Here is a 23,361-nt window from a genome sequence, read left to right on the forward strand (position 1 = left end):
TATAACTTTATATAATTGTGTGCATAATCATGTAATATAAATAAATCAAAGAGATATGAATAGAGTATCATAGATACCATTCAAGTGCAAGAAAAGTTTGACTGGCATTTTTGATTAATAAAATGACATTATAATATAACAAGCCTTAAAACTGGAACTCTAATTAGCTCTATCAACTGTAGAACGACTTAGCCGACAGAATCGTTTTAATCGTATGTTTATTATCATCTGGAATGCGTTTCTGAAAGGAATATCACGCAAAGTCTTAAAGTCTTTTAGAAACATCAACATACCGTATTGTCCCGCATACATACACTGGCTAAATACTCCATTTGACAAGGTTGTCGGGTAAATAAAATTACAGACTCATGCCAGTAGGTCGCGCACACATTAGCATTATCTGATTGGCAAATCGTGTTTCAGCTTTATAAAAAAAGAAAAGGAGAAAGCGAAATAGGTATTGTATTAAACCGCGGAAATGTGCAACGTGCTCGCAAGCTGCAACTTATCGATTACTCTCGAACTCGATTCGTATATTTTGTTTTTCTCTCTCAAAGAAATATATTTTATTTTGAAGAAAAATATTTTGTTTTTCGAACATACACGTACCACATTGTGGGGAAAAATTGGCAAAGGTAGGTGAGATTCCTTAATGTAAGATTTTTTTTTAGATTCGTGTGCAATCGCAGAAAGAAATTACATGTGAATCTCTGTATTTCTCTCTAAATATATATAGAGTTGCAAATTTACTAGGAGGTCAGTCAAGTTAAGCGAAAAACGAAGATATTATATGGATTTCTCTCTTTCTCTTTTTATTCTAGAATCGCGGTTCTATTAATCGATATTCCGTGGCTAATTTTATCCAACTATTCCGTAAATTAGAAACTTGACACATATGATGGCATAGGTATTGCCGAAAAGGTGCTAACTTCTCGAAACTAATAACCGATGTGACAAGCAGATTTCCCATTTCCAATCGAAACCATTATTAAGCCATCTACTGTCCTCGCGGCACTTTGTTCGGATTGGTGGTTTCATCCCCTTCTTCCTTGCGTTCCTCGGGAGTTCAAGTCGGGATTTGGCCGGGCGCCAGCGTATTCATTCCAGAAACTAGCCGCCCGATCTAAGGGGCCAATTATTTAATCAATTCCACCCTCTTAGCGGTCCGGGATAGCAGAGATGGCCCATTCGAAGCGTGGAACTGCCGACAACGACGTCGACGTCTACGACGGTCGGCGACGACAATTGAAATCAGTATATCCTTGTCTCGCTCACGAAATCCGGACCCGACTGTCTCGCCTACCAATGTTCGGACACGATCCAAGGACATCATGTATAGAATCCCGTACGAAATCCGTCCTTGTGACGAAGATTACGGCATCTCGAAATATTAAACGCTAGGTACACTCGGATAGATTAATCACTATTTCATTATTAACTTTATATTCTGGGAATCGTAAATATAATGCGGATTTCCCGATAAGCGCGATCTGAACGATCGCTTAGGGCCTCTGTCTCAAAAGGCTGCAATATCTTTCGTTTTATAAGCCTATAACTATTTCTCTTTTAAAAATATAAATGTTTGCGTATATTATATTAAACATCTTGTGTTACAAAAAAATAAAATGCTTATTTTGCGATGAAAGAATTTTTAAAGAATGGGAATCTTTTTTAAGTAAAACATTTTTTTATAACTCTGCATTGCAGAGTCTCTAAATGCTATTTTGCTTAGAGCTTCTAAAGTTCTCAATCTGTCATAAAATAGATATAAATGCGCGGATTTATAAACTCGGGTGTTATGAACTAACAAACAAGTCATCTCTTGTATGATGCATTCGTAATATATCGGTTTATATTGATCGCATATCACCATATCTGAAGCGCCACGAAGCAGGTTTAACGTCAATTAATTTGAAACTTTGGCATAGCAATTGCGAGAGAGCGAGAAAGAGGAATAGGGAGATGGGATAGATGGGATTTCATGAACTCGCGAAGATCTGAATATTGCCAATGAAATTAAGGGGAGTGAAGGAAGTACGTACCACGTCGTATATACCACATTACTCAGTTTCGCTGATAATATTATATCTCATTGTCAATTGATTAATTATCTTAATGTAAGATGTAAATAAAAAAAAATCCGATTCCATCGATGTTCTAATTAATCATATTAGTTTTATATTGATGTTTATTGAGAATTGTATATGTTTCGCTTTTTATGCAATGCCATTTCTTATTAGATTAGTTTTTATCAGACAAATTTATCGAATGATACATTGAGATAAGATCAAATATTGATATCTAAAAAGAATATTGTAATTTATATAATTTTAAATATTAAAGATAAAAAATTAAATCTCTTTCTCTTTTTCTCATTTTTACAATAGTTCGGCAATTTGCGTAATCACAAATGTAAAATGACATTTGTGCGCACTGTCATACTTTAGTCTCCTCTGGGTATCCCGAGACTATTGAATAATTGAACTACCAAAACTGCCGCGTAGTTTAAGAAGTATTGAACGCAATAGGTAAATTTACGCGGCCAGGATCGTGGTTTTGCCGCGCTCGCCAACGATGTACATCACTGGCCCCATGAGAAACTGATCCTATAAACTTGCGCGCGCGAAATCAGAATGCCGGCCATTAAACTCGATGGCGTCGCGGTCGATGGCATCACCGAATTAATTCAGGATACTTATTGCGTTTCTGAGATTCTAGACATTCACAAGCCGTTTCCTCTCTAATTATCGAATTATTAAATCTTAATAAACGCGTTATGCGTTTAACTGAATGAAGTCTCGTAATGCTATATGGTAAAAAACATAAAGAGTCATTTTATATAGACAATATGAAGTACTCGCGCACATCCTGCAATAATGTAATATCGTAGCTTAGCCGCGATTTAGCGAGTGTCACGAGTCTTAAGCGCCATAAAATGTTTCCCCCTCGTCATCTATATTGAGTTTTGCCAGCGCAAGTGATGACGGTTTGCTTCTTAAGATAGATCCTTATTCGCTTGCACACCGAATCAATAGGAATTTGACCGTGCGTGAATGCACGGTGCGATAGCCCGGAATGCGAATGATGAGAGGAAGGGACCGCGCGGAATGAGTGATAATAAAAATCGCATCTACGCACACATACTCTTGTTAATATGCAGCGAAGCATTCCTGTTGTCGATTGCCTGAATTTGCGGAATCCTCGGAACGAACGCGGATTTTAAGAATAAGTTTTCGACCTTGTTAAATTCTATGCCCTGGAAATCATCGCGATCTCGAGAGGAAACCTATTTTTCTCTCGCTCTTCAGCCGCAGGTGGTAATTCGCTTTTGTGCACGGGACGCGATCGACTCGCATGAAAATACGATCGAATGCGCATATAAACGTGATCGCGATATGGATCGCGGCAGTGTGTATATAGGTCAGTTATATACAGATCGCCGAGTACGCGATGCCAACATGCATTTACGGTAATGGCGCAGATATGGTAGACCCATTTAAATATATATACAACGAGCCACACACGCACATACATTCATAAGAACTCGCCAACATTTCTTTCGTCGGCGTTCTTCCCCTAAATATCGACTTTTTTGCGATGACCCGCAAACTTTGCAACCTCGAGTGTATTTACGATGCGATTATCGACAATCTTTATTTCCAATCGAAGACGCCTGTCAGAGATAGACTTATCTCACCTGTGTTACAAAGTAAATAATATAAAGTATAACACGAATTGAAATACGATTCATCGTCCTTAAAAAAATCCAACGTTTATCGAGTTTCTTTTTTCGGATGAGTAAATATCTTTCAGAGAGCCGCGAGATATCTTGCAAAGATATCTTTGTCATCGAGGTTCGATGACGACGCATGGTAATTCACGATAACGAGACGCACAAGGTTGAGTAATAGATTCACATTACACTAGCCCGCATGGATTTCCTCTGCCAACGGTGTGACGTATCGCGCTTGCAAGGTACCGTGTACGGTAACTTCGTCATGACGTCGAGGGCTGGCATTAATTTAATGTTAGTCCGCGGTAGGGGAACTAATTATAAAATGCACGTTATGCGGCGGTTTTCAAGTTCTCATACTGGTACATTCAATTGTTTACTCAGAGTTTATTCGATACCGCGATCGTACTCTTTACAAAGAATGCACATTTAAATTTTACGAAATTTTGAACGTGCAAAATTTCTCCCGGATTATCCAATACAGATTTCATTTTCGTCGAATTAATCCAACAATTATAATTATTAAAATATGCACAATTTCTCTCTTGTTATATTGTATTTATACATGTATATTAAAAATAATAACTTGTGAGAGATGATGAAAAGAGAAAATATATAAACTCCTCACTTGTGTGCTCGACACTTCTGATATCCATCATAAAAAAGGAGCTCTCGCTATAGCGGCGGCAGTAATTTTCGCGTCTCACAACGGGCCTGTCGTACGAACGTGTAAGACCATGACACGTAACTTTTTACGATCGGAGAAATAATCTCGCGTATTATAGCTATGGGAACCCGTCGCTGATACACTGACAATATTCAGGCGCATAATTCTACCTGTCACCTCCACCTCTCCATTCTCCTTGCGCAAACTTATTTACGTTTCGCGAATATAAAAGGAACATAATGATCGCTTATCGAGAACGGGTCGTCGCGTTGCCTCGATTTTATTAAAGACGGCAAGTTTAATGAGCGTCGTTAAAGAGCGACTATGTAAAAATCGAGGAAAATACGCGGGATCAGGCCTGTCGCGGCGGATGAATAATCGCGAGATATAAACTTCGGGGTCAAGCCAGGGAGGAACGGAAGAAGGATGGCCGAGGATTATTACGCGAGGATGGCGTTGTATCGCGAACGAATGAGAGACATGATAAAACGTGTCGCCTTAAGTACTTGGATGTCAGTGGGGAGAGTGATCGGGGGCTGCTGCGTATGTATACCGCGTGTTGTACAGAACGGGGGTAAGAAGGTATCTCGGTGGCAGAGCGAGGGTGCGATATAGTAGGAGCAAAGCGATATCATGCCCGCGTTATTATACGCCGAGTTAACGACAAGATTGTTTCTCAAAGTTAATTTACATCTACCGGGCCCGCTTAAGAGATGAGAGGCAACGTGCCGATGCCTCCTCCCTCTCTCCCTCCCTCCCTCTGTCTTTCTCTTTCGCGCGTGCAAGCGCGCGCACAGTCTCGCCAAATTAATATTCCGCTCTATTCGGGGAATCTTCGACGATGAGACCATGCGACATATCGTCGCCGAGCTCCGCAAACAAGACGGAATAACAGTGGTTAGGTTAACGCGCGCACCAAAATGGCGACGTATCTCAAAATGCATCCGCTTGTTTGCTGTGAGAAGCTTCACGCATGAAGGAACCTATTCGCTTTATCACGACAGTGACATTGTATATAGATTACATATCTTGGAATATTATTATATTGCACGTGTGACAGGTTTAATCGAAGAGAAGCACAAAAGCTTTCTAACATAGCAAATAAATTTTTCAATCAAGAACAATTGTCTCTACCAATAATGAGCGTAAGATTATTTATTATTTGGTAAGTGAATTAAAATAATATCGAATTTTTATAAATATTAATTATGCTACTTAATATTATTTTAATTAATATATTGTTAATATTTTATAATAAAATATGCAGAGTACAGAATAAAAATCAATGTAAAAATAATATGTTATATTTAATTCGCTAGAGGTTTTTCTAATAATATAATGAGTATTGATCTCTTCGATATCTCTATTTCAAAAATAAGATGTTTGGTCTCCAAACATATTTATAGAATAATAAATAATAATGATGAAAATGTCCTGTGATAGATAATACTATATAATAACATTAGCCACAAAATAGAAATGGATCGCGCGATTCTCTTCGTATAATTTTGGCAAGACGTTATAATTTTCTGCAATTTCTCGCGCAGCGCGGATACTTTGAATTTTAAAGCGCGCCATTAGCGATTCATTTATTCTCGCTCGAACAGAAGGGAACGAGACCATACAAGAATGAATACTAAATATCGAGTATAAAAATATCGTGATCGCCATCGACGACGGCGACTCGTTATATTCCGCGAACGGGAATGCATGCGCACGGCAATATCTTGCGCTTTCACGCTTTTCCGACAGAGAGCTTTCACGACAGCTGCCAACCAAGTCGCTCACAAACCACCAAATGCCCCTAACCACCCCGCCTCCTCCGCCTCCCTTTCGTGCTCCTAAGGGTTCGTGCCATGCCCCGATGCTTTTACACACGCGAATATTCCAGTCGGTGAAGATCGACTGGATCTCTCGAGAGCGCGACTGTATTATCGAGGGATGCGAGTTGCGTGTCGATGGCATGCCTTCGTGGCTCCGAAGACGACGTAGTATGGCGATGAAATTCGAGAGCGATATCGGAAGCTTCACGTATATTCCCACTCTATTGTGAACTTGGTCGGATATAAATACTCGTGACGGTGAATGCGGTGAAAAATATATAGCACGCTACTTTCAATATTATTTACCTTATTTACGTAAAAACTTTAGGATTCTGCGCTGAAATGAATCCACGCGCTAATGTTGACGATAAGATTGCATTGTATGCCTCATCGCGCGAACTAGAATGAGACGAATGAGAGAATAATTAGACGAATAAAATCATTCGTTCGACGCTTTATATATCGACAAGAAACGATGTCATGGTGTTTGTATCTCCGAAATTAATTGTAAGATGTATCAATGCACGGCACGTGCCGTGTCTGGGCTCGTAAGACATTGCCGGGACGTTTACGTACGACTTGACTCAACGAGCTTCTTTCAGGAAACATCAGCGACTCGCAATACATCACGTACATGACAAGTAAGTACAAACAATGCATGGGGTGGCGAGCGCGGGGGAGCGGTCCGATGTTATCCGTGCGGCCAACATCTAGGGCGCCGCTCGCGCTCGCGCACACGTAAACTAACAAGTAACGAACGTGGACCCGTGTACGCGCGGCTCGTTGGCAAAAATACACTCTCCGTGCACGATGAGGGAACGAGGTCAGAAAAGAAGTGGACCTCGCGCGCGCACGTAACATCGATCAAGGCTCAGGATCGCGTTTCGAGACACGCGTTCGTACGGGCTCGTAAATCGGCCTGTTTTCGAGCACGAACTACTCAATTTCGGTGAGAGCTGCCGGTATCTAAATTTCAAATCCGCTAATGTGTATTTTTGCCCCGGTCCCGCGGCCGTTCCGCGCGCTCTCTTTCTCTTTCTCTCTCCTTATCGTTTTCTCTACCTTTCTATCTGTCTCCCTTTTCCTGTTATCGGCCAGCTTTTCCCGGACGCTTTGAATTTCAAATTCTGTGCGACCGCTATGTCGGCCACCGCGGCAACAACCGACTTTCGAGTGTTTCCACCCGCTTATGCGCTGTCATTTGTTTCCGTCGCCCTTCGACCTGGTATATACGTACAGACACACCGCGATCTACGGCACGGTATCTCTGGCGTCCCGCACTTTTATTTATGGCGCCACCCGGTGTGTATCAGAATTGATTCTGTGATTTATTCCGCAGTCGATAGCGCGGGTCCGTTATATAATACGACGCGTGAAGGCGAATTTCGTAGACCTCGTTTCGATCACCTTTTTCGCTTCGACGTTGCGTGCGACCAAACGATTACGCGTTATAATTTCTCGCGTCTACTTTACGGGGCGAGTCTCCTCCATTCGCACGTTCTCTCGTCTTCAACCCTCGCGTAATAGTCGCCGAGTGAAATAACGGCGCACGCATAACGAGAAGCGAGAGCGAGATACCGTCTCTTTTCCGGAGAAAAATAACACACTCGAGCATTACGCTAATGCGTCGCTTTAACGGCAATGTAACTCCGACGTTATCGTCGACTAATCTTCTGCCGGCAATGTCTTTTAACGGTTCTTGCCGGTCTTCTTAATGCACGAGACTTTGCACCTAATTGCACGCTACGGCTCGACGATCGCGAAAGTTCCTCCGCGTTGCTCGCGCGAGCAACGACGGGAGCAAGAAAGTTCTCCCGGTAGGGGAAAGGGACGACGGGGGGAGGGGGGGGGGCACGACCCCCGGCTAATTGAAGCGCAATTAACCGCGTTAAAACGCCAAGTGCTGATTAGGGCGCTACGTCTACCATCTACGTCGCCCCGTGCTCGTCGCAGAGCGACCTACTAATCTATGCGCATACGTGACGCGGTGGTTCTTGCGTAAATTGAAAGTCGTCCTTGCCCTCTCATCGCTCGACAAGAGTGCACTCGACCGCCGAAATTCATCGAAGCATTACCCTTCATCTTATTCGACCCTCGACGCCGTTAAGGGCACCGTTTATGAGTTTCTAAACGACAGCGAGTTAAAGAAACGGGAAAGGTTTAATGACGAGAATAGATTATTTTAAGTAGAATCAAATGACACTCTTTTCAATAAATAGCACAGTGTCCGATAAATATTGACAATTTAAAAGTAAAGTTGGACATTTTAATTTTTGATGGTGTCATGATTGGCTATTGAGTAAATGTAATATGTACAATGGAATGATAGAAAAATAACATGTGAAGTAATATGAAAGAAGAATTAATGAGATAAAGATTTAGAAGTACATTATATAATACTTCTTTTCTTTAATTGAGTTATATTTTATTATATATATTATATCGAGTATATAGAGTGAAAGATTTTACAGAAGCTACGTGCTGACGTTATTGATGTTAAGACTCGCATTTATTTTTTATTTGATTATAAAATAGATGTTCTAAGATGGAATGATAAAAATATTTAAATCAAGTCACTCATAAATATTTCTTATAGAAAACTGATAAAATTATTATCGAGAGTCAATTTTCAATATGATATGTAATATTCAATATGAACAACTGACAAAAAAAGGAAATCCCAATTTAGCTTATTATAAATAAGCGCATGTATTATTTCGAGATTAGATAATTCAAGAACAACCGCGAACGCGCGCGACAGGATTTCGTGAATATTCACAAGTCCGTCGAATCGAGGAGACTCTCCCGCTGGAACTTGAATTGTTCTCCCCGGGTGTCGCAAGAAGCATCGTCGGCGTCGTCTTCGTCGTCGGCGTCGGGACACTCGGAGAAACGCGAGCGCGGCTAAGAAACGTTAATTGCGCCGAAGACGTCGAGACGTTATCACGAGAACAGCCGCGGTGGCGTCGTCGCCAGCACCGCGATTTTACAATGGACCAAAGGTGTGGCGGTGAGTCGCGTTTGGTTGGTCGGATTTGCTGACGTCGGATCCGGTGCTGCGGGGCACGGCTGCGATGGGGGAGTGTACCTACCTACTTATTTAGAATATTGCCGGCATACATCTGCATAAATTCAGCGCAGGCTCGTTGCCATTCGCGTCGCACAACCGCACCAACCCCCAGACTTACATATCTCATAGCGGAGAGACGCTCTTACGACAAGGGTGAATAGTCGGTCGACACATGAGGGTTGTGCTCCTCTCTCTCTCTCTCTCTTTCTCGTCTCTGTCCGACACCGTAGCCGCCATCAGCGTTTCGCCGCTCGTAAAGAAATCCCTTGTGATGTTGCCTGAAAGCCTCCTCCTTCCCGAGAACCCGGCGCGAGAGAGGGAAAAAATAAAAATTCAAGGCGGCGTCTCCGCGTCACGCGTTATAGACGTATCTTCGATGCGCGGGCGTGTATTATCGCGCGCGTTAGAGAGAAAGATTAAAGTATCCCGGCGAACGTGCTCGGTAACCGATGATCCATCCTCGATGGATGCGAACGCGCGCATCTCCTGCCATCCCCCCGACACGTCACGGAAAGCGCGCACGAGAGACAGGGTAGATGGCGAGGTGTATAAATGAAAAAGAAACGACATGAGACATGGCGCGACGAGAGAAGCGGCGGGAGAGACTCCACGGTAATATCTATATTACGTGAGCGAGAAGCGCGGGTATATACAATATACATATATATATATATATATATATATATATATATATATATATGCGGGAATTACGCGAGCGCCGATGGGAACGCGGATGTACGCGCGCGGCCCGTTCGCGCCGCAGGCTCCGTATACATATTCAAATTGAATTATACGCGCTACCAGACGCGTTGATTCGAAATCATTCGACGGCTTGGCATCTCCAAAACAAGCTAGTATCGCACCCCTCCGCTCCCGTCAGCCGCCCGTCAGCTACCCCGTGTGAGTTTCTACTCTACAGGGCTGTCGTCCCCTCCATTTCTGACTAATGGAAATTCTCGGCGAGAAGTTGGTTAAACGCATTCGCTTTGCATACGTATCGAAGCGCCTATTGCTGTATCATCTCATGCAGCTTGCCCAAGCGATACTTGGATGCAAACATCGTTTTTGTTGAATTTGAAAGTCGTGCATTCGGTATACCAATTTGTCGAATTTCGTTTGGTCAGCGATAACGAAATGTAATTATACAATATCGGAATCACAGAGATCGAAATTTGAATCCTTGTTCGAAAACGCGAAAAGGACCTAAAAAAAAAGAGAGAATACATCGTGTAGAAAAAAATCGCAATAAAATGCAATAGTAAACGATTATTCGAGTTGTCGGTGATAAAGTCGCACAAGTGTAAAAAAGAACGTTTCGTAGGAGTATATGTCAAAGCTTGCGCGACTGTATTCATTTCTTTCTGGTGAAAGGAGCGAGTGAATAAATTAAGAAGGCACCTGGCGCGGGAAGAGTAACGAATCTTCCGTCGTGTCTTTTCGTGTCGCCGTGGAAATTATTCTTCCCTTCCCCCCCATCACCGTTATTTGGCGCGCCTTTCCGCCATCGTTGTTTATCTCATTAAAGGAACGTGGAAAACGGATAATCCCCGGTTGACAAATCGCGCCTGGCGTCGACGGAGTCGGTTCTACGTTCGCTTCTTTCAGGAACGTAACTTTATCGCTGGCGGAAAGAACGAACGGAAGCGTCGGGCGGAAAGGGGTTTTAGAGTGCCCACGACGCCAGGCGATGGATAGGAGAGTAACCGGGCCCCGGCGCCGCTGGGCGGATAGGAAGCTCCGCTGTAATGGACGCTTTAATTCCATAGGAGAATAAATTGCAATTTTTCCGACCGTGCGACGTCCGCCGTGGAACCGCGAGAGCGGCCGACCCCTCGTTAGCTGTACAAGCCGTGTCAAAAAAAAATATCGTGATTCAATTTGAAGAGTTATATACGCCGTCCTATATTAAAATCTTGAAACGATCAGTTGACGGAATGATATTTAGCGACTGGTGAAATATAGGAGGCTACTATCGCGTCTTTAATAGGAAAGAAACGTGTACGTAATTTTCTCGTATCTGATTTAACGTTAATTTAATTAAAAGCGATGAAAATAGTCTCGAACATGTTTTTTAAATTCGCGAAAATATTTCTAGTATACATTTTTTTATACCACGAAAGTGTTTTAGTCGAGCTAGTTTCGAATTGTATGATAAGAAAAGAGATGAGACTATTCTTAAAAGAGTTTGATCCAATTTTAGATATTCTATTTAAATTTAAGTATTCTATGTCGATTTTATACTTATAGATCATTAATGTGCGAATAAATAAAATATCGCGCATTTGTATTTTTAAATTACATTTATTTAACATCTATTTTTGATCGTTCTAACTCAGTACCAATCGGGAATTGTTTAATCGTGGAATTTTGATTCGCTCCTTATTGTATATTTGATCTTTTTCGTTACGCGAATTATGTCTCATACAAATTTTGATTGACATGAATAATACGTTTATCCTAAAATACAAATTGGAAAGTATAAGTGTACCGACTGTAAGAAAAACATGGACGGTCATATTTTTACTTCGTTTTATATAAATTTCTGTTTAATTACATTTGCTTCGTTCAATGTTCGTTTAAATAAACGCACATATTTTCTCATATTATTCCAACGAAAACGGCGGAAAATTTTCAATATTTTAACCCGACCAGATTCCACTCAACGTTGTTAACACATTATATTCGAGTAACGAGACACAAACTCGACCTTACGCCGCGCTCGACCTACCTATCTCTGCCAGGTTTGAAATGTGTACACGTCAGCACGCAGAAGAGCACCGCGTATGTGGATGGAAACCCATTTAAATTAAATTAATATTTGCCGTGCGGCCAAACGCGAAGGGAGGGTAACGCGATCGTACGCATGGTCGGGCAGAGAGAGCGCGAGTCTGGGATTTCGATACCAAAATGCGAATAAGGCTGGCGCAATTATTTATGATAAACCTATACGCATTCGCGTATGTGCATTTGCCTATCGAGCGCATCGTCATCCCGTACCTTTTCCCCTCTCTACGGCCGTCTCGCCTTTGTACGTCGCCCTTCATCCCGCGAACATCATCGTTGGTTGATGCCACCTCATCGCACGTATGTGTACATGTATTTATATATGTGTACGGGCATATATAAATGGCCGCGTTTACAATCAACGCCGAGCGAGCCAGAGTGAGAGCGAGATGGCATCGGCGCGACGACCCTGCATCGGAAATTGCACACACGGCGTATCGACCCGACGGACATGGACAGACGAAATTTCGTGCGACTCGCCGTGGAATCCCCGCGTCCTCTTTCGAATTCGGTCCTAGTACCGGCGAGCCCGAAATGACTCCCGATCCGTAATTACCGCCCCGCTTCGTTTCCATAAATGAGCCCTGCGTACGCCACGCCGCGCCGCGTTTACGTGTTATTTAGGGACCCGGGCGTATATATCAGAATCCGTTTAAATGCATCCCGTATTCGTTTCGCAATTCACCGCCACCAAAACTCGCCCTCGACAGCCCGCGGGAAACGCGTTAATGTAATTGCCGCGTATTTTCAGTAATATTTCTATAGCGCGCGCGCGCGTTTTCCGATACGCGCGAGTCTTCGCTCTGAAAATCACGGCTTTAATACGTCGTATTTTGATATTAATTAGCGATAGTACGTACCGTTCGCTCGGGTGCGCCATTCGGGGATTTACCACGTGACGAAATTCATTGAAGCATTATCAGCACAACTCATCAGTCGAGCAACCGGCGCTCTATCATCTCTTTGATAACCGAAGATTCTACGAATAAATTAATTACCACCGATGGCTCTCGCAGAATTCTCTTTTTCTTTCTTTCCTTTTTTATTTTATTTTATTTTTTTTTTTTTTTTCGTTTTCAGTTCTCGAGCGCGCTAGCCTCGAATCGATTTTATAATACGTTCGGTAGTCAGTAACGGGTAATGTTATTCAAATCACATGCAGATTGCACCGTTATCGGCTACTTTTTCAATTACGACGTGGCGGGCTATAAAATGTAATGCCGACACCGGGGGCGAAACTTTTTCTCCAAGTTATCTGAGCCCGTGCCGAATAGCTATAAACTTTAAGTATGAGATATTGCCCTTGTGCATTTTTATACGGATCGCGATCGATTACGAGACGCGATGCCGTATCCAATAAGATTCGTGTCGAATGTCGAATAACCGCGAGCGTGCACAACCTACATATTCGGTAGATAGATATTCCAAAACATGTGTGTGTGTGTGTTTCTTCAGCTCGATCACATCTATATCCTTTATTACGCCAAATTTTAATTTGCAAAATAACTTTATTGCACGACGAGAAATATTTATCCGCGTATATTGCGCATAGAATTTTATTAGCGCAGATAACTTTTCGAGGATACGCAAGAATCGTCCTGAAAGAGTCTACGTTTTATGCTAGTATTTTCATTCCCACTAAAGCATCTCCCTTCACCCGCGGAATGCTCCCTCATTCCTTCTCTTTCTCTCTAAAAGTGGTCCGACATTCATTTCGCGAGATGCAACGGCGGCGTGCCTCGCTTTTCGCAATCTAATTTTCACCAGCGTTTAATCTTTGTGTACACTCCCCGGCTCGCGTGCAACCCAGCCGAGCGAGTCTCTCAGGAAAGGATAGAGTGGCGGGCACGTGTAAGCTTTTTCAATATTTTTCGAGCCGTGCTATTACTCCCGCCTTGACAACGCGCCTCTACATCTCTCTCGCATGCTTTTCTTTTATCGTTTCCGTCGAAATCACATTCATCGGCTTCCACCGCGTTTTTTTTTTTTTTATCGTCTCACTGAAAATGATTTATTCGCGGAAAGTAAATAGAATGGGAATGAAACAATTTTGAATAGATAAATGTCAGCGGCTAAAGCAAATTATTCTCCAAATATTCGCCGCATTTTCGTGCTCGCGGTCCAATTGGTTATATCAAAAATATATTGCGGAGTTAATTCTTCGCCACAATTGTTCCGAAATTCATAAAGATTATGTCCCGTTACATTAACGACATATATTTTCAACTAACAGTCACATATGATAAATCAATTATTGGAATATAATAGGTTAATAGCCATCTGTGCTAGATATAACTGTGGTCAATGAATGTACGTGCGTCCATCAGCTTAATTTCGATCTATTCAAATTAAACAGAAATTAGTTTGGCATTAATAATTACAGTTATTGCACATGTAAAGACACACTTTATACAATCGTATATATATATAATTTATTTTTACTTAGAATGTGGGAAGATGATTCAAATATCATTATCACATTTCAGAATTATTATTGCGCAAGAACTAATAATTGTAATAATTGCGATCCCGAAAAACGAAGCGAGAAATGGATACAGCTGTAAATTACGCGAACAATTAAATTGAACAAATTGCTCATTGGCATTGTTATGTTTCCCGCAGGCTTTACCTATATCGCGTTTTGAATTACTGACTAGAATCGAGATCGTGTATTCGTAGTAGAGATGATCTTTCTTCGTCAACGACCCCTTTCCTATTTCTACTCTCTATCTCTCTATGTTTCCCCGTTTATCGACTTTTAATGGAATCGAACAACCGGTCACTTTTACAATTAGCGGCGGAAGATCGAAAACTGTTGCAGTTGGGAAATGGATTTGGTACCGCGTCGGAATTTATCTGGCATCGCTCTTCCCGATCTATTCAAATTAAACAGAAATTAGTTTGGCATTAATAATTACAGTTATTGCACATGTAAAGACACACTTTATACAATCGTATATATATATAATTTATTTTTACTTAGAATGTGGGAAGATGATTCAAATATCATTATCACATTTCAGAATTATTATTGCGCAAGAACTAATAATTGTAATAATTGCGATCCCGTAAAACGAAGCGAAATGCATACAGCTGTAAATTACGCGAACAATTAAATTGAACAAATTGCTCATTGGCATTGTTATGTTTCCCGCAGGCTTTACCTATATCGCGTTTTGAATTACTGACTAGAATCGAGATCGTGTATTCGTAGTAGAGATGATCTTTCTTCGTCAACGACCCCTTTCCTATTTCTACTCTCTATCTCTCTATGTTTCCCCGTTTATCGACTTTTAATGGAATCGAACAACCGGTCACTTTTACAATTAGCGGCGGAAGATCGAAAACTGTTGCAGTTGGGAAATGGATTTGGTACCGCGTCGGAATTTATCTGGCATCGCTCTTTCCGAAATTCTGGTCGTTCGAAAACGATATTTCGTATGGTGCGCATTGTACATTTTTATTGATTAACTATGCATAATTAAAGTTTTTATAATAATGTCAAAACCGATACTCCACGGCAAATGCTTTTAAATATAATTATGTATAAAGATAAGAATAAACGAAAAATGAAATTAATGTAGCTTTTCAACTTGCGTTATCACGAGTTATAATTCTGTTTATATTTATCGAAATCTTTTCAATTATGATATAACGATTGCGTTATCTATACGTATGTAGATAAACACATTTGCGCGTGAAAGTTATATCACAGTTATATTATATAGGTTCACGAGATAAAATCGCAGCGAATTATATAAAAAAGCACGGGTGCATAGCGAGAACAGTAAGTCGCGGTCTTGTTGTGCGTATATATACGTATTTCATGTGTACGCAGCGACCATGGTCAACTAATGGACCTGTTACGAGCAATTCCGGTAAAACGACAATTGCGTACGGCGGTACAATGCGTTCGTATAAGAGTAATTCCGAATGAGCAATTCGATCAAAAATTCCTGCGTTTCGCGCTCGTGCGCGTTGGTGGAATAATATTTAGCTTAAATTGCGTTCAACCGAAGCACGCGTACGTGCGAGAAGCGGCGGCATCCAAACTGCATTTGCAGGATTAGAGTAGTCGTATCCGTTAACTGTAGTATCGTCGAGTCTCTTTTCTGCAAATTTAATTTTTCATCGCGAAAACTATCGCTCACTTCTCAGCTACATCTTGTCTCCGTTTCCTTCGCAAAATAAATTTTATCTGCTTTTATAAAATCAGCTTATATACTTACTTTAGAAAATTGCTTTGCTGTTGACTTATGATTTTATAATATAATTTATGATCACTTCTTTTTATCTTACCTTTCCCTATTTGTATTACTTTACATTTATTTTTATAATTGTATCAATTCTAAGATCTTTAAGTTATGAAAATTGTAGAGGGAGAGAGAAAGAGAGATGGAGACAGAATCACAGAAAATTATATTTTTATAACTTAAAACTTTATATAAATGTCCATGATGCAATTAATTCATTACTTTCGTTGAAAGTGAAAGCCCTGCACGGATCAAAGATATTTAAAAAATACTTGCTATAAGTTGCGAGATATCGCATCAACATTTACCGCAATAAACCACCGCTGTTCTTCTCCAATACATTCTTCTTTTAATGGCCGATAAAAAGTGCCACTTGATGATATGATATTTTATGATAGGATAGTCACCGTTTTAAAAACGCTGCAATAAAATGTCACGCGAGCCGCGAAATTCCGCAAACTCTCCCAGAGTGGTTGCGTTTCGGATTAAAAAGTTTTTTACTACGTGCGATGCGCCCCGACGTCGTAAAAGTATGTCTAATGATCTAGAAAGAGGGAGATGCCGCGCGGTAGCAAGTAGTAGAAGTCGAGTTTATCGCGTACCGGGACAACCCGTAAACGTTCGTCGGACAGACATTTTTCGGTCGTGAAACGATCGTATAAACGCTAGCATTAGCCCGGCAGCGCCGAGATAAACATTCTTTTAGCATCCCTCAGCTGGAAAATCACATTTTATTATTATCCATTAGTCTCGTCGTGGGATAGGCGATAAAATCGTTTCGGTGTTATCGAAACAATCAAGAACCGACGTTTGGCAATGTTTGACTATAAAAAGATAAGACTGAAAATTCTCGCTATCGACGCCGCCACTTGTCCATTCTCTCGCGAAGTGTGTGCTTATTTTTATTCAAACTCTCAATTTGCGGAAAGAATGCTCATAAACGACGCATCGATTTCTCCCCTTCGTATAGTCGGCACGATCGCGAAGTTCCGAGACCAATTTAGTACGGCGACGGTAGTCCCGCTCCAAAATCACATTTTATTATTATCCATTAGTCTCGTCGTGGGATAGGCGATAAAATCGTTGTTTCGGTGTATCGAAACAATCAAGAACCGACGTTTGGCAATGTTTGACTATAAAAAGATAAGACTGAAAATTCTCGCTATCGACGCCGCCACTTGTCCATTCTCTCGCGAAGTGTGTGCTTATTTTTATTCAAACTCTCAATTTGCGGAAAGAATGCTCATAAACGACGCATCGATTTCTCCCCTTCGTATAGTCGGCACGATCGCGAAGTTCCGAGACCAATTTAGTACGGCGACGGTAGTCCCGCTCCAGATAGCGCAACTCTAGGCGCCGTCCCTTTCCCAGGGCGATTCTCTTTTACGTTTCTCTCTCTCTCTCTCTCTTTCTCTTCCTCTTTCTCTCCGGAGGACGCACGACATCGGAGCAAAGCCGCGGCGCAGGTCTGACAAAGGAGCGCGTCACATCCATCCATCTTGCACCGGCCGTCTCTTTATTCCCGGGGTTAAAAGCGTAGCAGCGGAGGCAGTTTGGACTTCCCGCTGCACTAAATCCACTAATTTCGGTCACCGACTTCTAGCCCAGTGCATTCGTGCAGCCGCCGCCGCGTCGTGCGATCGATGACGGGAGAGATACGTCGCTTTTGCTCGACGAGTATAAATTTTGCGAGTGCAATCAGATCAGATTTTTAACATTAATTCGTAGAAGGCTGCGAGCGCCCGCTCAGGAACCCGATACAATTATCGGCAACGTTATTCTCGGCGTTTTAATTCTTTTACGAGAGATGCGCGAATTCCTCGCTCTAAAATCCGGGATATCCTGCTTTTTTCGACGCGATGGTCAAGCTCTGACCATTTTTGCATATCAAGATTTTTTCCAGCTACCGCATAAAGCTCGACACTCGACGCACGCAATACGTTATCCCTTTACATTTTACCTAAAATCTACGAAAGCCATTTTAAATGATGGAAAGTAGACTAATGACCCGAATTGCGAGAAGACTAATTACCTTAGCAGAACCGACCTAGAAAGAAAATATCTGCGTAACCGAGGGCTGCAATTTTCCTTTGCAAATTAACGTTTTCCATTCCGGCCGAGCAAGCGAGCGTAACTGTGAACTTTTTACTTAAATTTTAATACGAGAAACGCTAAAACGCATAATATTCATGAACGGCGAAAGGTTTATATGATTTTCTGCTGCTTTGCGATTCTTTATTACAAAATTACATGATTTTCGGTGCAAATAAATGATATGATTTTTAGTTATATATAAATATAATTTCACATTTTCTGCTTGTTAGTTTTTCAAGTAAATATTAATATTTTATATCATTTTATCTTGCTGTTAATATAGTTCTCCGCATAAATATCTCTTTCTCATTACTACACATAAATTTAATAACTCTTCATTATGCACACGAAGTGAAATTGAAGATTTGATATAAAAAAAGTTGCAAAAGGAAAAAAAATGTTATTTATTTAAAATTATTATTTTTTTTTTTTAATAAATGTATGTAATGTATCTAAAACATTTTATTATGAAAAACTGGAAGTAATTATACCTTTTATGAAAACTTTACATACATTTATACATACATAAAAAAAATTAATAAATTTTGAATTAATAAATATCAACTATAAAGAGACACTTGCAGCCCTTTTCATATCCAATCCTCCAATGACGGAAAAGAAGAAGAAATTATTTTTTCCGCGAAATACGCAATGAAGCGACGAAATCTCAAAATACATCTGAAAAAGCAACCTTGCCGCGTGTCCATTATACGATATAGGCACAAACGATAATTTTATTGTGAGCCGAGTCTAATCAGAGAATCCCGTGTGATCTTTTGTACGCAGGTCCACCGACGATCCTGGTGAAGCCGCAGTCGCAGCAGGTGAAGGCAGGCGGAATAGCGAGTTTCTACTGCACTGCGGAAGGAGCACCGCCGCCGCAAATACACTGGCGAAAGAACGGCAAGAAAATTTCACGTAAGTCCGTGTTTTCGCGAGATTCTCTCTTTCTTTCTTTCTTTCTCCATCTCGGTTTGCATCGTCCGCGAAGCGCGTCGCCGCCCATCCGTTGAAAATGCCCAAGGGTGCGCTTTTTGGCGCTCGTATTTATAACCCGCGCGTCCTCGGGATGCGAAACATGGGCACCGCGGTGAAAATGAACGGGATAAAAATTCTATCGAAATTAAAAACTTCTCTAACCCAGATTCTCCCGCTTTCTCGTCCATCCCGTTTTACCGTCTCGTTCGTTCATTCTGCCACATTTTTCGTTTATTGCGCGTCCCGCTTACTCTCGGTCTCGTTACGTTTCTGTTCATTCAACCGAGATTTTTGCGCCAACCAATAACAAAAGCGACAGCTCGACGTTAAAATACTTTCTAGCTCGAGTTACTAAGATAATAATTCCTCAAAAATGGTTTCACGCATAACGTTTGAGCTAATCTGTGAAATATATGTATCCGAGCGATCACAGATCTGTTATTCACATTCGTGGACGACTCGCTAATCCGACGAGGAATATTCGACGAGATAATGGCTAGCGATCGCTTGTAACATATCCTGGACGGACAATTCGCACGGGGTGAGCGCGAGCGGATGGGGAGAGGAGAAGCGGGGGAGAGACGATAACAGGGGCGGGCCCCATCCGCTCACGAAATTTATACAGACGCGCGATCCAATTCCCATTCAATATTTCTCGGGCCGCGGAATTGGATACGAGAGAGGACACACATACCCCCTTTTATTAGATTCCGCAACGGCGCAATTTTCGATCTTATATACCGCGGCCCGGTGTGAATCGTCCGCCCGTTGCCACCGCTGATCATTTTCGCGCGCTCTCGATCGCGCCCGGTATTTTCTCTCGCCTTTTATGACGGGAGTATTCCTTTTCACGGAGCGCATACGTCCGCCTCAATCTTTCGTCTTATGTCGACAGAATCCCAGTCTCGCTACGGGGTGCACCAGTATGCAAATGGTGCTTTACTGCGGATCGAACCTGTCAAGCCAGGGCGCGATAATACCGTCTACGAGTGCCTAGCTGAGAATGGAGTCGGTGACGCTGTTTCGGCCGAGGCGACACTCACCGGTTACGAAGGTAAGTGAGATTGCCATTATATTATTGTTCATCTGCATCTCAAGCGAATATTCCATTCTTCAACGAGGAAAATTGCATTTCCGAAACGAAAATTGCCTTTTACAATCAACGCTTTGCTTTTTAATTATATATAGTTCTACTACTATATTCAGAACAAGAACAAAGAAGACGGATCGTTAATCTGTACGTCTTCAAAATTTATTAATTTTATTATTACTATTTTTCTTGCGTTTTTCGATTAAATAACGAATGTTATTAATGAGATTCAAACGTTTCTTTCAAACTCTATTTTACTTATAAAATCAATCATAAATTCAATCTTTCAACCATTCTTCTCCTACGCGCACAAATCTGTCTCTTGTTTGCTTAAAAATCTGCGAATGTATATTGGTCTACCCGAAAGTTATATAAGAAGTTTTGCAATATGCGACGAGTCGCGAAAGTTTGCAAAGTATATATATTACATCGAGGAATATATTATAACATAAGAGGCGCTGTTATTACGATAATTGTGATTACTTCTGTAAACAAAGCAAGCACATAGATAATAGAATCCTCTGCAAGTATGAAAGCATGCAGCAAGGATTTTCCAGAAATAAATAAAACGTAACAATTTTTATGCCACGGATTCGCGAAGAGATGTATCACTCAACCTTGTCGTGTAAAATTTTGCTTTTACGATGGCACCGCATGAAAGAAGGAAGAAAGCATCCTTATTTCGAAACTACATGCCTGAGCATAATTTTCGTCAGCAAGCTCATGCTCAAAAGGACTACGTTACACGGCACGGCGGAAAGTTCTAGTTTTATCCTTCTGGTAGAGCGAGAAGGGTAGTAGCGGTGCCGAGAGGGAGCACACGGTTTTGTGTTTTATAACAAAGTCACTTGCCTTGGCAACAGTTTTCCCGGGCGATACCGCGTAATAACTATTAGCGCTATCGGGGACGTCGCGCTGCGTTGTTTAATATTTAAAGGAAGCTTCCGGGACAGCTGCCACCGTTTGGTAATGTTTGAAGCTTTAAGCTTTCTATCCCGCAGTTTGACTGCGTCGCGCGGATAACGGCTTCGAAACTATTTAGTGATTTAAACCTCGCTTAAATGTACGTTAAGTCTGCTGACGTGGATGGGTATACATCATTTATTTGTTATTTATATCCTTGAATCGACAATCTTGCACGGTTGTGACGCTCGACTACATCATTCCTTAATCGCTGCCTCTTAAACTAAAATCTTGAAATTTTTTTAGCCACATTAATACACGATTGAAAAGTAAAATATATATTACAATATTTTCCAAATTTTGATTTTGTCTGGTTACATCAATAGATAGCGAGGTGAATCTTCTTGAATTTAAACGGAAATTTTCTCTTCCTGCTTTCTTCATTACGCGGTATTTATACGGAAGAACGAGCAGCTTAATGGTGTCCACTCTTTGGCGACCAGATGGTAGACATAATAAAAAAAGAAAAAATCGCTAAATCGTTTACCCTTTTCTCAAAAGAGAATCTCTTAAACTTTCGCGAAACATTTTAACTGGCCACTGGCTTGCGGCCAGTTTTATAATGTGATTCTAATTTTGCCCCGTGATAAATCTTTGCTCGTGCTTCCCGCATGCAATGGAAGAGAGAAAAAAAGCATTCGATTGCCCTTCCCGTTGTAGCGTTTTCCAGCTTTCTTCATTCCGTCTTGTTTTCGTTCATCGATAGTGCCAAGCTGGGTGATCCAATATGCGCATCGAACTTTTTTTTTTTTTAACTCGATTGTCGGACATTTCCTGTCAATGCTGCTCGCATCCGGCGAGCCGGTCTGACGGTTCCTCATAAATCACGAATATTCACTTGATTCTCCGAAACCTCCGCCACGATTTCAATTTATTTGTTATAAAGTTGATTCTCTGGCCAGATGAGCGTGTTCCCATGGGCGCAATAATGTACGCGCGCGTGCGCAGGTCACCGTGAAATCAGTATTTGTTAAATTGATCGTCAGTTTTCGCCGTGTCGTTTTATTCGCGTCCCTATTTTATTTGCGGATCATTAATGCAAACCGACCGAGAGCGAGCTTTCTGATGAATGAAAATAATTTCAGCGGAGGCATCTCACAAAGCAAAATGCATTTTATATCGAATGCGCGACATCATTTGCTTCGCGTTTCTATTTACGTTAAGAATAATTCACGCTCTTATCCTAGCCTGCTGTATGCGAAAGATTTTTTTTTAAAGGGCGAAAAAAACTTTTGACAAAACACATAGTTAATTTCGCCTATGTATTCTTGAATTAAAGGCCAAATTAAAGTTGTGCGCAATGAAAAGAGGTGATCGCCGAGCATGTTCGCTAATTGCACGCTAAAACGCGAGAGCTAAACACGTATTTTTTCGTTGAAAGTTCACCCGACTAATCGCTGACTCTCGGTAACGTGCGCGTGTGCTTTTTTTTGTCTGTACATTTTTCTAATGTGTCGCAAAATTGCTGAAGCACAGCTTCCTTTTTTTCGTGGAGACTATTTTTACGTCTCGTATAAAAAACTTTTAGAAACGATTATCCAATATTTTAAGCAAAGTTTTTTAATTATAAAAATTGTTTAAAAAATGAAACAATATTCTTGATAAGCGATATTTTCACAAAGTCTATGTGCTACCCTATTTATCGCCACACGTAAGCTCATGTCAGCCATATCGACCCCCTGCTGTACGTATACCACACAAACTTCGTTATCCAATCCATTGATACGATAAATACCTGCAAGCTCGCGGTAAAGCCTCATTCGGATAATGCGATTAATTGTTAGCCGAGGCATGTAATGATATAATGACGTAACGATCGCGTGGTTATATGATACGCGAATATACAGAAAACAAAAACGCGCAAACGATTAGTCAGATAAATGGAAATATTGACCGACCATCTACT

General features: G+C 41.3%; 1 protein-coding gene across 1 annotated transcript in view; it reads left to right on the forward strand.

Moving 5' to 3' along the window:
* The window catches only part of LOC115240704 (tyrosine-protein phosphatase Lar-like), a 294,948-nt gene that overhangs the window by 143,894 nt on the left and 127,693 nt on the right, over window positions 1–23,361 (forward strand). The window contains 3 exon segments of the mRNA XM_029816013.1: window positions 6,826–6,864; window positions 19,211–19,342; window positions 20,298–20,456. Coding sequence (XP_029671873.1) covers window positions 6,826–6,864; window positions 19,211–19,342; window positions 20,298–20,456 — 330 coding nt within the window.

This window comes from Formica exsecta, unplaced genomic scaffold (assembly GCF_003651465.1).
Source record: "Formica exsecta isolate Colony F162 unplaced genomic scaffold, ASM365146v1 scaffold444, whole genome shotgun sequence".
NCBI lineage: Eukaryota > Metazoa > Arthropoda > Insecta > Hymenoptera > Formicidae > Formica > Formica exsecta.